The sequence below is a fragment of the Carassius gibelio genome, chromosome A17 (assembly GCF_023724105.1).
Source record: "Carassius gibelio isolate Cgi1373 ecotype wild population from Czech Republic chromosome A17, carGib1.2-hapl.c, whole genome shotgun sequence".
NCBI lineage: Eukaryota > Metazoa > Chordata > Actinopteri > Cypriniformes > Cyprinidae > Carassius > Carassius gibelio.
Window position 1 is genome coordinate 16,263,481 of NC_068387.1, and position 14,074 is coordinate 16,277,554.

The 14,074-nt window shown below is 37.4% G+C and overlaps 1 protein-coding gene and 1 pseudogene across 2 annotated transcripts in view; one reads left to right on the forward strand and one right to left on the reverse strand.

Annotated features, from left to right (window-relative positions):
- The first annotated feature begins 434 nt into the window (after positions 1-434).
- On the forward strand, positions 435-5,541 carry LOC128031616 (reticulon-4-interacting protein 1 homolog, mitochondrial-like; annotated as a pseudogene).
- A 139-nt stretch (positions 5,542-5,680) lies between these two features.
- Positions 5,681-14,074, reverse strand: part of LOC127933191 (beta/gamma crystallin domain-containing protein 1) — a 49,047-nt gene continuing 40,653 nt past the window's right edge. For both annotated transcript variants that reach the window (XM_052529988.1, XM_052529989.1), the window contains 14 exons: positions 13,825-13,951; positions 13,701-13,736; positions 12,737-12,915; positions 12,414-12,540; positions 12,062-12,207; positions 11,285-11,411; positions 11,127-11,156; positions 10,682-10,794; positions 10,424-10,556; positions 9,698-9,837; positions 9,434-9,557; positions 8,920-9,078; positions 8,442-8,604; positions 5,681-7,072 (listed from right to left, as the gene is read on the reverse strand). In XM_052529988.1, the coding sequence (XP_052385948.1) occupies positions 6,984-7,072; positions 8,442-8,604; positions 8,920-9,078; positions 9,434-9,557; positions 9,698-9,837; positions 10,424-10,556; positions 10,682-10,794; positions 11,127-11,156; positions 11,285-11,411; positions 12,062-12,207; positions 12,414-12,540; positions 12,737-12,915; positions 13,701-13,736; positions 13,825-13,951 (1,693 nt within the window). In that variant the 3' untranslated portion in view covers positions 5,681-6,983. The remainder of the gene's footprint in view (positions 7,073-8,441; positions 8,605-8,919; positions 9,079-9,433; positions 9,558-9,697; positions 9,838-10,423; positions 10,557-10,681; positions 10,795-11,126; positions 11,157-11,284; positions 11,412-12,061; positions 12,208-12,413; positions 12,541-12,736; positions 12,916-13,700; positions 13,737-13,824; positions 13,952-14,074) is intronic.

Genomic DNA, 14,074 nt, shown 5'->3' on the forward strand with positions numbered 1-14,074 from the left:
TGAATAAAAGTGTTAACATATTTTACTGGCCCCAAACTTTTAAAAAAGTATGTGTGTGAGTCTAAGCCCATAGCAAACTCATCTAAATTAGATTTTCCAACAAGTACTGCTCCTTGATCCAACAGCTTCTGCACAACCGTAGCACTGAATGGAAGAACATAACCTACAAATGCAAACAGACATGACGTTCACAAATCATCCCTGACACAGCAATGGTGTCTATGTTTCAGTCTTGTGTTAGTGTAATTTTAAACCACGTGTCTAGATATTAGACTAAAATATCCATTATAGCCTGCTAAAAAAAACTTTAGGCTGATCTTACTGGTGTCCCAGCCTAAACACGCTGCCAAACACTGCGGTGAACCTTTAGTTTTTGGTTAGCCAGACGCTGACATGGCACTTCCCGTTGACGTCCTGTCGTCTCTTCTTTCTGATTGGTTCGGTCAGTCGTGTGAAAGTTCACCGGTTTGTTTTGACTTTCGCAGGGCACGAGATGCGTTTTCGCTGAACCTGATGGTATAAAGCAGTTAGGTGTTTTATTTATAACCAATGACGGGTTTATGACACCGTGAGAGATTCTGAGGAGAAGAGCTTTGGAGTGTTTTAGATCAATCATGTTTATGTGTAGAAGGTGGTTGGTGTGCTCGGTGAGGAGCTTCAGTTTCTCAGCCTCCCTCAGGAATGTAATGCCCGCATGGGTCATCGACAAATACGGGGAAAACGAGGTGTTGAGATTCACCAAGAACGCTTCCGATCATCAATTATCCCAATGAAGTGACCGTGAAGGTGCACGCTGCGGGTTTAAATCCCCTCGACATCAGCATGAGAGGTAAAGTGACAGGCGTTCAGCCCACATCACTCATATCACTATGTTTATATGTTCCATTTCTCTTTAGTCAAAAATAATGAATGTATGAATCTTACATGGTAAAAAAAAAAAAACGTTTCCTACGACAGCGAGTGACATAAGGCCATATTCCATAAAAAAAGGTTGAACTGTCATGCAAACATAATTTGCCTTGTCATCATGAACTGACATTAGTGAAGCTTATTTATGTACTATTTCGATTTTTTTAATATTTTTAATTTTAGTTTAAGCGCCAGTATTATATATATATATATTATTTGTTATATTTTATATCTTTTTCGGTTTAATTTTTACATCTGTTGAGCAATATACAGTACAATATAATAACAGAACCAAGAGAACCATCAGAACCAAGTTTTCTTAAAAGTACTAAACCTCATCCTGAAGTCTTTCACAGGACATGTGCAAAGTGTAGTTATTTGACAATTTTTTTTTTATCAAATATTACATATCTTTACTACTGATCAAAATCAGTGGTCTTTACAAACCCTCCTTAAATATACAGAGTGAACCTACCTTTGCACCAGTTTGCCTTTATGCAAAGTCATGTAAAAACAAATCACTTGATTGTGCTATTGTGTAAGAATCAAGAGTCACAAGGCATGTTGGGACCGGCCTTACCTGGTCTTTAATGCCATAAATGCTTACAAAAGAGCATGCATTTTTTTTAATATACATTGAATATTTGAAAACATTTTTGGTAGGAGTTTATAGTATACTTGGGTCTTACTTTATTTTTAGTGGTTAGGATGAATCATATGGATGATGTTGAGTTAATTAAGACTGATCAGGAGGAGTGGGAACCTTAGCTATACAGGTGATAATAATGATTGAAAAATAGTTTTTGCATTTTCCTTAAACATTTTACAAAAATGTTGGAGTCACACTTTTTCTATTTCATCTCCTCAATGAGTAATCAAACATAATCATCTGTATGTAATGCCTCTGTATAAGTGACCTTTTTTAATCTAGGTTACTGCTTCTCTACAGATGGTAAAAGCCTGGGGCGCCCATGTGACTGTAACATGTTCCCAGAATGCCGAGCGGCTGGTGAGAGATCTGGGTGCTGATGATGTTATGGACTACACTGCTGGACCGGTTGAAAAACAACTACAGACATTACAGAAGTAAGTGTTCGAGCAGTTTGTGACTTTTTTTATTTATTTTTTTTTACTTGACATTGACTTTGAGTTTATTCCCCTTTCACTATCTCTCCTTCAGGTTTGATTTGATTTTAGATAATATTGGGGGTGAAAGTGAGAAATGGGCACTAGATTTTCTGAAGCCCTGGAATGGTGCTAAATATGTTACTCTAGTAACACCAGTCCTGCACAACACAGACCGACTGGGCCTCGCAGGTGGAATGATGCAGTCTGGAGTCAAAATAGGATGCAAAGTGCTGAAGGTAGGGACTTTCCTTTCACGTGATGAGAAAGAATAAATGAGTTTCTTCTGCCACAGAGACTGGATCTCCCCTTATGTCTACGGCTTATCTGTTTATAACCACAACCTTGTGTGGGTCTATTAGCAGCATGCATGAATCACTTCAGTGATTCTGTTAATAATATCACCAAGCTGCAGGAAAAAGAAACCAAAGATAAACTGAAAGTAAATGAAGGACTTCCTCCCATCTTCAACTTGATTTTTACTGTCTGATTATCAGAAGCCAGACCCAAGAAGCAGTTGAAAATAGGGATGATACTGAGTTTATACAATACTTTTGAAAAGTTTGGGATTTGTATGATTTTTTTTATGTTTTTGAAAGAAGTTGCTTATGCTAAGCAAGGCTGCATGTATTTGATCAAAAGGACAGTAAGAACAGTAATACTTTGAAATATCATTACAATAAATGAACTTCACTTAAACTGAAGGATGCTCAGAATTAATAAATAATAAATAATTTTTCAAACTTGCATTTGCGTGTTGATTTTGTATTGTTTTTATTGTATTGATTATATTGTGTTTAGCGCTTGAAGAAGCTGCTTTTAAAGGCGCTTTATAAAATAAAGTTTATTATTGATCATTTTCTAAATATTTAAAAATATAATTAATTTTTGTGATGGCAAAGCTGATATTTCTGCAAATGCTCAAGAAACATTTCTTATTATTATCAATGTTGAAAAAAGTGCTTCCTAATAATTTTGTGTAAACCGTGATTTTTTTTTATTTTTATTTTTTTATGATGATTAGAAATTTCAGAAGAACAGCATTGGTTTAAAATCAAAATTTTCTCATTTGATCGATTGAATGCATTCCTGCTGAATAAAAGTATTGTTACATTTTTTTTTACATATCTTAAACTTACTGACCCTCTTTGTGCACTGTACTGTAAAGATTGTTTTTTTCTTCTTCTTCTTCTTCTTCTTTTTTTTTTTTTTTTAATGTTCTTTGGTAGTTTGCCAGATCACTCTTCGTGGTTGGTTGTTTGATGTCTTAGCAGGAAACACACCACACCTTTTTTTCTGACATTAAAGCTGCACTCAATAGTGCACTATGTACCTACGTTAATCGCCATAGAAGGAAACATAGAGAAGTGGTTCCGGTTAGAATGTTCTTCCGCGGGATTCGTGCAGTTCTGTTTATTAACCACTAGAGCGCCAAAAGTTAGATAGTGCTGTTTTAAATCGACAAACTCTATTCATAGTAGCTAGTACAGTACAAACATTTTCATTTTGCACATGTATATATGATGTAAATGCGTAGCAAAATCATTAAAATCATTAAACATTTTAATTAGATTATGAATTCCTGGTGCCATTTTAACATACAGACCCAGTAAATGGCTGAACATTTCATTATCACACTTTAATCAGATTGAATAAGGGTTTTTTTTGCACTAAAAATCTTTTTATCTGCAGTTTGTTCACTTCACTGGTTTGCACAGATCTGCCATGTGCCCTGCGGTGCTTTATTTAACTTTATTATGTCTTTTTTACATTCCCTTATTGTGTAGTTGTATTTTACATTCTAGTGATTTAATGAGTGTATATACAGATCCTGAATGGGTGAAGGTAGAATGGAAAAAAAGGAAGAAGGGTCAGGAACCTAAACCTGATCTCCTGACATCGTTTCATTGTTTAGTTAGGGAAGTAGAAGTCTTTTGAGTACTAACTCTCTCTCTTTCTCAGCACCTTAGGAAAGGAGTGCACTATCGCTGGGGTTTCTTTGCTCCTAGCGGCCCTACGCTGGACGAGATCAGTGAGATGCTGGAAAGGTACAGAAGTCTGTGTGTGTCTGACATGTCTCTTCGATCTGTCATGATTCTCAGTTTTTGCAGTTTGGGTTGTTCACACGGACAGTGATTTACATAAGTCAATCTATTTTCCCCTGCAGAATCTCGCAGGAAGACAAATGTCTCATCAAAACAGAACGACATCTTATCTTTACCAGCAATACAAAATGTCTGTGATCACACTTCCACATTTACTGGAGCACAGAAACAAGACAGAACAGTCATTATGAACTCGTGTTATTACAGTGCATCAGCTTCATGGTGGGAAAAACAGTGTGAAGTGTAGCTAACCATATGATAAACATCAGGTGTTGCAGATAGCAGACGCACTGTATGCACAAGAAAAACATTTCACTGAAAGAGTAGTTCTGGAGCTGAGATTTCGGTGAATTTAATGTCACACATTATAGAAAAGAAAGAAACCATATGAAAAAGTTAAAGTACTATATTATTTGATTATTTCTGTTTCTATTGTTTGATGTTAAGCAGCATTTAAAGGAGCTTTTCCATAATGGTAAGTAGAAAAACAGAACATCACAGCAGTGCAGCTGGCAGGAAATGTGTCTCATCTCATTTCCTTTAAAGCAGTGTGCTGTTGTGCCTGCAAGTGCTGTGTTTGCTAACCAACTATGTTTATGTTTCCGCTCTTAACTTTAGGACTGTGGTTAATGAGTGTTTTAAGAAGATATACACAAGACTAAAATCTTCAATATTTTAGAACCGTGTTTGGCCAGACTTCTGGTTAACTCCTAACCACGTTGGAAGTCTAAAGTATTGATTTTGTTCATATTAGTGTTGTTAATGCTTCAGATTGTAGACATTCAGATTATAATCAATTGACATCTGATAAGGAATGAAATAAATCAGTTCAGCACATCATGTGTTTCCTGAAGACAACAGTACATTTACCACAAAGGTGACTCGACGCCTCTTTACAGGTACAAAGCAAATCCACTACTCCGAGCTTGGTTCTTGTGTGGGTCACATACCTGCAGTTTCTTGTTTACTAGCTCCGAGTTTTAACCACAACACCACATACTACACCCACAGTATACACCCACTTGACACCCCCACCACTCGAGCACCACCTAATGTATCACAGGCGCACTTTAAAAATGTATATTCAGTGGATTTGGATGAGATTAACGTGACACAGATGAGTAATCATCACGTTAAACTGCAGGCATTATTCAAGTCCTCTCAGGATGTTCAATTTCACTTCTTATATTTGTGTTGTTGTTTCGTTGTAGGTCCGTCCCATGGTGGAGGAAGTGTTCTCTTTTGCTCAGGTGCCTCAAGCCTTTCAGAAAGTAGAGCAGGGTCATGCTGGTGGCAAAACTGTAGTCTCCATCGAGGACCAAAAAGAGTAACTACAGCAACCAAAAATATACCTATGGTGGCACTTTTTTCAGTGTCTGATGAATTAAAAACATTTGTCTAATGGCTAGTGTCTTTATTTTGCATTATAAAATCAGTAGGCAAGCCCTGTTCATTATTTAAAACATATTACTATTTTACATATGATTCATATTCGTAAACAACTTGGAAAGAAAAGAAAAAAAAATCTAAATGTAACAGTATATTTTGGAAATATGGGCATGAACATACAAAAATGCTAAAACGGATTACTAAGAAGGTCAGAAAATTTACACAAACATACAACAACAACTACAAAATTATCAGTATAAAAGAAAACGGAGAGACAGAAAAGCTAAGAGCAGAACAACAGATCTTTCAAATGTATGTGAGTTTGTGAGCAGGAGTGAACTGATGCCAGATCTGCACAGCTAGGAGGAAATGTTTGTAAAAAATTATAATATGTGCAATAGTGCTTTTTATACTTATTTTGCAGAATAATCTGACATACTAAAAAAAAAAAAACCTTTGTACAGCGACTGTAAAATTGTACGAGTCAATGAGTTCCCATATTTTGCCTTCAGTTGAGTTTGAAAGGCAATAAATGCTGCCTGACATTCAGTGAGGTCTATAATATGTGTTTGTATTCTCATTCATCTGAACAGCTGCTCATTTGGTGCAGGAGCCCTTGGAAGTATGTCATTTAAAATGTACAGTTTTTGCTCATGGGCGCTTAGTTCTGTGGCGAGGTTGTTTTGAGCCATTAATGTGATTAACTACTCTAGAGCCACAAGAAATTAATGTCATGACTGCTGATTGGCTGATGGCACAATAAGATCCACAAGCCCTTTACTAGTGACCATCCGGAGATTTGACATGAAAGGCTGCAGAAAAGAAAACCTTTAGGAGCCCTTAAACTATTAAGGCAATAGTACAAGTAGTACGGTATATGACTGAAGTATCTACAACTTATATATTTCTTGCAAAAAATAATTTAGTCAAAATACACAGCTACTTATAAAACGAAGAAGGTGCTTTTTGCCCCTATAAAGTGTAATTAGGACAGGCAAGGGGTAAACTGGGACATACGGAATTAACCTTGACGCTTTACTGAGACAAAAGTTCACCTAAAGTGCAGCTCCATACAAATCGTTATGCTACTGCGCACTCTTTGGTAATACCAATGCATTGCAATCAGGACAGTACTTTGTGTTTGTAGGTCAATGTAGAGCAATGACAAAACGAGAACTAGCACACAAGATGATGAAACTGGCAGGTATCATTAGGGTCCTTGATGGAGTCGATGAACTTCAGTTGAACGTCTGAAGACAACTGTAATCTAGATTGATGATTTAAAAAGGTTTGGTCTCCCACGCATTCTCATCTCAAGATAAGAATCCCATCAGTGACAGAGACTCATCTGAGCCATTATGAGTTTTTTGATTTAGATAATCTTCTTAGTGCACAACATCTTCAGACATTTTAGGGTTTCTGCTGGATAGCAGGAGTTCTGTTCTGACTCCAGCACTAAAGGATTTCCACAGTCCATCTCTGACTGGGTTTCTGCTCATCGAAGGTGTTGAGAATCACCTGGGTTTTATCATACTGTTGGCCACCTGGATGAAAAATAGATTAAGAAATTCAAATCCTTCTCAAGATTTCAACAGGAAGTAACTTTAAACACACCTCTTTAGATTTAAATTACACTACCATTTAAAAGTTTGGTTTATAGAAACTAATACTTTCCTTCAGCAAGAATGCATTAGGTGACAGAATAGAGATTTATGTTACAAAAGATTGCAATTTCAAGTAAAAGCTGAACTTTCTATTAATCAAAAATGATTTTCTTGCAATAAATCGGCAAATTAGAATGATTTCTGAAGGATCACATGACATTGAAGACTGGAGTAGCGGCAGCTGAAAATTCAGCTTTGACATCACAGACATTACATTTTAAAACAGATAAAAGTAGAAAATTGTTACTTTTAATGGAAATAATATTTTATAATATTGTTTCACTGTATTTTCTGATCAAATAAATGTAGACAGCCAAGGTGTAATACATTAAGTGGGTACTAGGTGGCATCAAATGTGGGTTTCCACTGAAATGAGTGACATCACAGTGACGCTCAAGTTACACAGAAATTGAACCACAAACAGCCTCATTCTGAATTCAGACCAACAAAAGGAGCCAAACAGCAATGAGCTTTCATCACAGAGATTATTGTCACAGTTCAAATTAATAATTTAATCTTATCTTACATGTTGTCCCTTATCCCCTGCTTTACATGTGAAAATAATTTTTCAAATTATTCCCTTTCAAAGTGTTTCAGACCATTGAATAGCGCTGGGTGATATATATATAAAAAAAAATTATATCCTGATATTGTCAATTATCAGGATATAATTAGATATAGAAATAGAAGCTCTGTTGCATAAAACTATGTTCCCACTGGCACTAAAAACCCTCTCAGATGGAGAGCTATTTGCTGAAGCACATAGGTATTTCTTTGTTTAGATTGAGTTTATACACTGTTTTTATTCAGCGAGCACAATCGCAAACAATACATTCGATATCTCATGACAGAACACAGACCGGCTCAATGATGCTTTCATTTAAATCACGAAACTCCAGCTTGTTTATTTTTCAGTCTAGAATGTTTTTATTATTTAAATGCAAATGCAAACATACCGAGATATATATAGAATATCATAAAAATTTGGACAATATCGAGATATACATTTGTTTTATATATCGCCCAGTTGCCAATAAAAATACCACACAGGTATGACGTGATGTCAGAAAGTGTCATCAGTAAGAGTTTATGAGCTCGTCAGTGGAGGGTGCTGTTTTATGAATGACAGACACACACACCAGATATACATGTAAATGTTTATCTATCATTCCACTCCAACTATTTGTTTTAATTTCATGTCTTTTCTTTTCACTGTCTTTTCTTTTATTTAAGTGTGTGAAGTACTGACCTTTGACCTCCAGCACAAGGTCGGGCTTGAGATTGTTGCGTATGATTCCGTCTCCTGTGATGCTCCAGAACTGATTGTCTTTGCCTAGTTCAGGTGAGATATTCAACCTGCCACCTGCCATCACCACACCTCCAGACGTCTCCACGCAACAGTCCTCGACCATCTGAAGGGAAAATGCGAGAGAGATCATGGTCAGGGTAAGCAGACAGCAACTTGTCTTTTGAAAATCAGCTTGCACAGGTAAACAAAAACAGTTTCCTTCCAACTTAGAAACAGTTTCTGAAGCAGAAATGCTAGCTCATGCATTCATAACCTCTAGACTGGACTGTTATAATGCACTGCTAGAAGGTGGAGGAGCTGCTTTGCAACAATTTTTATTGTGAATACAAATAAACATGAATTGAATTAAACAGAACCAGAGTCAACATCACAGGTGCACTCGAGTACAGAATTGGATCTGGAAAGATGTCTTGAGTACCTTGCAGTGCAGTAGTCCATTCTCATAGACCCATATCTGGTCTGGACCACCAGTTTCCTCCAGCACTTGCACCCGGAGCAGCTTTAAATCATCCAATGGTCCAGTCAGAGACATCAAGTAGCCCGTTTCAGCACAACGCAGCCGGAAATAAGCACGTTTCTGTTGAGAAAGACACATGAGATACGTGAAATTTTTTGAATATGTTTAAAACTAGCAATACTATTAAGGATAGAAACTACTATTGATAAAGATCTGCTTTCAAAAACATTAACTCTCTTAACAATGTATTATTATATCATCATGGGTATTAACGGTCTCATTCTGGATTTACTGTCCACATGCTGTGCTGGTTTTGCCCTGCCTTTATAAGTGAAGTTCCCAAATAATTAACTCTCACACCTAAAAGCAAAACTAGCCAAACCCCACTGGATCTGGACACACACACACAGTAAAACACAAGTCATTTCGCTTAAGACCTTCGCTTGATAACTAGGCATGTGGTGGCATTTTATACCTGTAATAACGGACGCAGAGAGCCAATCTGCTCCCAGCCTTGGAACTTCTGCCAATCACCGATCTCGCTGGGATGGAGCAGGACCTGACGACCATGGAAGTTGCTGTATTCATACAACACCCAGCTGATAATAACAAATAACATCTATTCATTTACAATATTCTCACATCCAAATGAACCATAAAGGAGAACAATAACACTAAATTTGGTGTTCTACGCCTACACCAAAATCTGAGCTTTGAATGTGCTTCAGAAACCACTCACATTCCTCCATTGACCAACAGAGAGTTGACCCGCCCATCAATGCCAGCCAGAGACAGATTCAAAACGCCATCGGTCAGAACCACTTTACGTCCTCTGAAGCCAGATTTACAGAAGAGTGTGATGGAGGGCATAGAGAACTCCTGAGCGGACAGAGAAACAGTGAACATTTGTTTATTACAAAAACCAATAATTTAATTATAGAAATCATAGGCTGTGCTTTGAATATGTTGAAATGTTTAGTACCTTTTTGCCGGCAAAACACTGAAGATGTCAGAAATCTCTCTAGAATTATTTCCGGCCAACATTTTCACTTTTATTTTGCCTCACCACAATCGTGTCAATTATTTTTGCCAACATATTTTGTCAGGAAAAAACAAATAGCTATAATATAACTACGTGACAGACTGCATGAACACACCTCAGTTGAAAGACATGCTGAAATGTTGTTGTTTTTTATAAAAAAATATCTTTTTTCAAAGTTTTCTATGTATTTCTTTTTAGATTTTCAGCATTGTCATTCTTGGTTTTACAAAAAATGATCATCCTATTAAGCCAGATGAATAGTATGTTCAATGCTCATGTCTAGTTGTTTAAGTTAACAAGGCTCATCAGCACTCATCTGATAGGGCACAAGAAGAGGGTTCACCCTCAGAGCCTCATTTTCAGTCAGACCAAATGAAATATTCTGAATAGCCTAGGGATCTTTTTCTTCTCTTCAGTACTCACATGTCCTACAGTGTGGACAGAGCTGATTTTGCAGTCGGAGTTGAGTAGGCCCAGAGACTCGGGATTGGGGTATTCTCCTTCTTCCAGTACATACATGTTGTCAGTGAACTGTGGGCCATCGAACACCACCCAGCTTCAAGCAGAGACATATACAATGAAATGCTGATTATTTTGAAACACTCTCAAATCTTGCTGATCATTCTGAGCAAAGTTTTATGCACATTTAATGTAATTCTGGTTGAAGGCAAAATTTCTCACCTCCCAGCCAAAACCTTGCAGGACATGGGGTAGAAGCCCTCCGGCAGGAACGCCATGTTTTCATCTAAAGCACGCATTGCTCCCTTGAACCCTGGTTCAGCAAACAACTGCACCTGAGAACCAACAAGAGTCAGTGTTTCATTAGTGTATCTCATGAATTAAGCTTTAATTAAAGGTGCTTCCTGATATAAAATCACTTTGATAATATGCAGAAGAAAAACTGGAATAACTAGATCTTCACTTCAGTTGAAACTGCCAATTCCTGAATGCCTGTCATTCACAAAGCTGTACACATCCTGCCTATCATCTTCATGTCCCTAATCTAAGAGTCCTACATAGGACTGTAGTACTCTTAGCTCTTAGCTTTAAATCCATTGCACAGATTTCTCTTTTTAATCAGACTCCAGTTGGGACCATATCATTTGGGCATGTCCATTAAACTCACCTTATATCTGGACAGTCCTTCAGCCTGTTCCTGAGGCAGAAAAAAAGAGATTATAAGATATGGCAATTCAAACACAATCAAGGTTTTATTGAGTAACAAATAAAATTGAAAAAAATTTCATTGCAAAAATAGGGCAGATATTGTAGACAAATGATTACCAGAACCACAGGCTGAATTGACAAGATCTTGCAGTTGTGTGCTCCCCAGTCCTCTGGACTCCCGTAGAGACCCTTCTCTAAAATGTACAGCTCACCCAAAAAGTGTGCCTTTTCAAACGCTATCCACCTTTTCAGTCAGACATTAAACAGTTAGTCCTTTTAACGCACACACATTTATATAGATATATTCATATACATTCATATACACATACTGTATAGCGCAAACAGTAGAACATAGTGCTACAGTAGCAATGCCAAGATCATGGGGTCAATCCCTAGGGACAGCAAGAACTAACAAAATGTGTGCCTTGAATGCAAAGTCACTTTGAATAAAACCATCTGCAAAATGCATAAATGTAAATGCAAATTTTAAAATGTAATTTATACCGGTGATGGCAAAGCTGAATTTTTATGCATCCTTGCTGAATGAAAGTACTGACTTCCTTAAAAATATGTATATGTTGGTTAGTTTGGTTCATGACTCTGTATTGAGGACTTCCTTTTAATCCTTATGAACAAAATGAATGGAAATATTTTGAGAACTAAGAATACTTATAATATGGGTGGTGACTTCTGCACACTTAAATAATGAGTTAAATAATGACAGAATTATCATTTTTGAGTGAACTACTTCTGATTTTAACTCTGTAAGCAGCTGCCCACAAGGGATATAAACATTTCACTGACAGATTTACGGCGTACCAAGGTCGAAGGTTATGAAAGAAAGGAAGAAAAAGAGAGAATGGTGCCTGGAGGAGTTTACATGCAGACACTCACACGCCAGAGAGGACTTCCACCGACTGTGTCTTTATGCCAAAGCCAGTGGCTTCCATGCTAATGACAGGTTCCAGCAGGTCCACATTCATCCCTCTCTCGCTGAAATCCCGCTCACTGAACATTCTCACATGAGGAGTCATGAATTCCTACAGAAGGACACCAAACCATGAAACGACTTGCAACTTTCTTATTCCAAGAAACAGCAGTGTTCATCAGAAAAACACAAAGTTTATGAATGTTTTTCATTTCAAGTCTTCCCAGCATAACTTGCTGTGAGGAGGTTATGCTGTAAATTGTTTATTTAATAATAATCTTGAACTGTTTTATTCAGAAATGGTCTCCGTGTACATACTGCTAATATAGGACGTATAGACAGGAGTCTGTCTTCTAGTCCACCCCAGTCAGTGAAGTCTGCATACTCTCCTTCCTCCAGAAGATACTGGCGACCCTCGAAGTCTGGTGCAGAATATCCTACCCAGCTATATGAACAGAACAATGACATGAATAACTGCTGGACCCAGCTATAGGCAATAAACCATCAAGAAATATAGGTTTGTATAGATCTACAGTTATTAAGTGACATGTTAAAGGTCTGGATGCCTTTGCAGACTTTGAGACCAAACCAAAAAACCAAAATCCTACCATGTCAGCCGTCCTGTCAAAATATGTACTCACAGGCCACTCAGGATCTTCAGTGAGCCGACAGAACTCAGCCTCTTTCTCCTGATGCTGTCAGGACTCTCAGTTTCATCTTCTTCATCCTTCTTCTCTTCCTCTCCTTCATCAAATTTGTAAATATCCCGTTCGATCTCTAAGCACTCCCCTTCGAACATTGGTTTTTCAAAGAGTACCGCCTGATTTCACATAGAGAAAAAAATACACTTTACAGCTTCCTGACTATTTAGAATAACTTCCTGTCAACTACATTCACACATATTTTTTGAGACACACTAAAACTTCATTCAAATCTAAAATGGGAATCAATACTGAAAGCAACAGAGGTCACAAGAAATTCATTTTCTGCACTGCATCATTATTATTATTAAAGTTTGTACATTTCAATTATTATTAAATAAACAACTTCCATGAAAAAGATGCTTTATTTCATACGGCAAAATTCATGACATGTTCAGTGTTTGACTGCATTATGTGTGCGTACACTTGTGGGATTCTGAATTCTTCCCCCAGTGTCGGTGAGCCTCAGAAAAGAGCCGACTCAAGTCCTGTATACTGCGCTCAAAGCCCAGCAGGACATGGGTTCAGGAAGAATGCCAGGAACTAAACTAAGCCAACAAACTAAGCTGACTTCCCTGGTCTGTTATAACCATTTGACTGTTTCATATAAGGGATATTTAATTGTAATTAAAGCATTATCGGTCATATGCCTCTGCTGTAAGAATCATGAACTGAAAAAGTTCTGACTGTATTTATCTTTAGTTTCAAAGTCAGACACAATGCTGCTGCTCATTCATGGCTCAGGGATAAAAAGAACAAACAGTGGCACGGACAAACCCCGCCTCTGGGCAAGCTCAATCTGGTCCAGACTACCTGCACCAACAGGTACTTGTAATTCCAGGCTGTACAGAATGTCTTTCGCCAAATTAATGTGTAAAATTAGTCTTTAAATTGTAAAGCTCACCTTAATTTCATTGGGATTTTCCACTTTTATTGCACCCTGTAAAAAGAAAGAGGAACAGAAAGATGGAAGTTAAAAGATGGAATGAGATGAAATGAGTGTGTGAAAGTGAGTGGTATGAAATTACCATTTTCAAGGGCCGCAGTGATCCTACAAAGGGCATGGGAAAGCCCCAGTCCTGAGGGCAGGTATATACTCCTTCCTCCAAAACAGCTAAAAGACCCTGGAAACCTGGGTCACTATAGACCAGCCATCTACAAACACACAACTACAGTAAGAATAGATCTAAAAGGATTTTAAAACCTGGTAAAAGATAACCTTCATTTTGTAATTTATTGCTTCATGAAGTTTTGGCAAAGAACAAACATGCCAAGGCA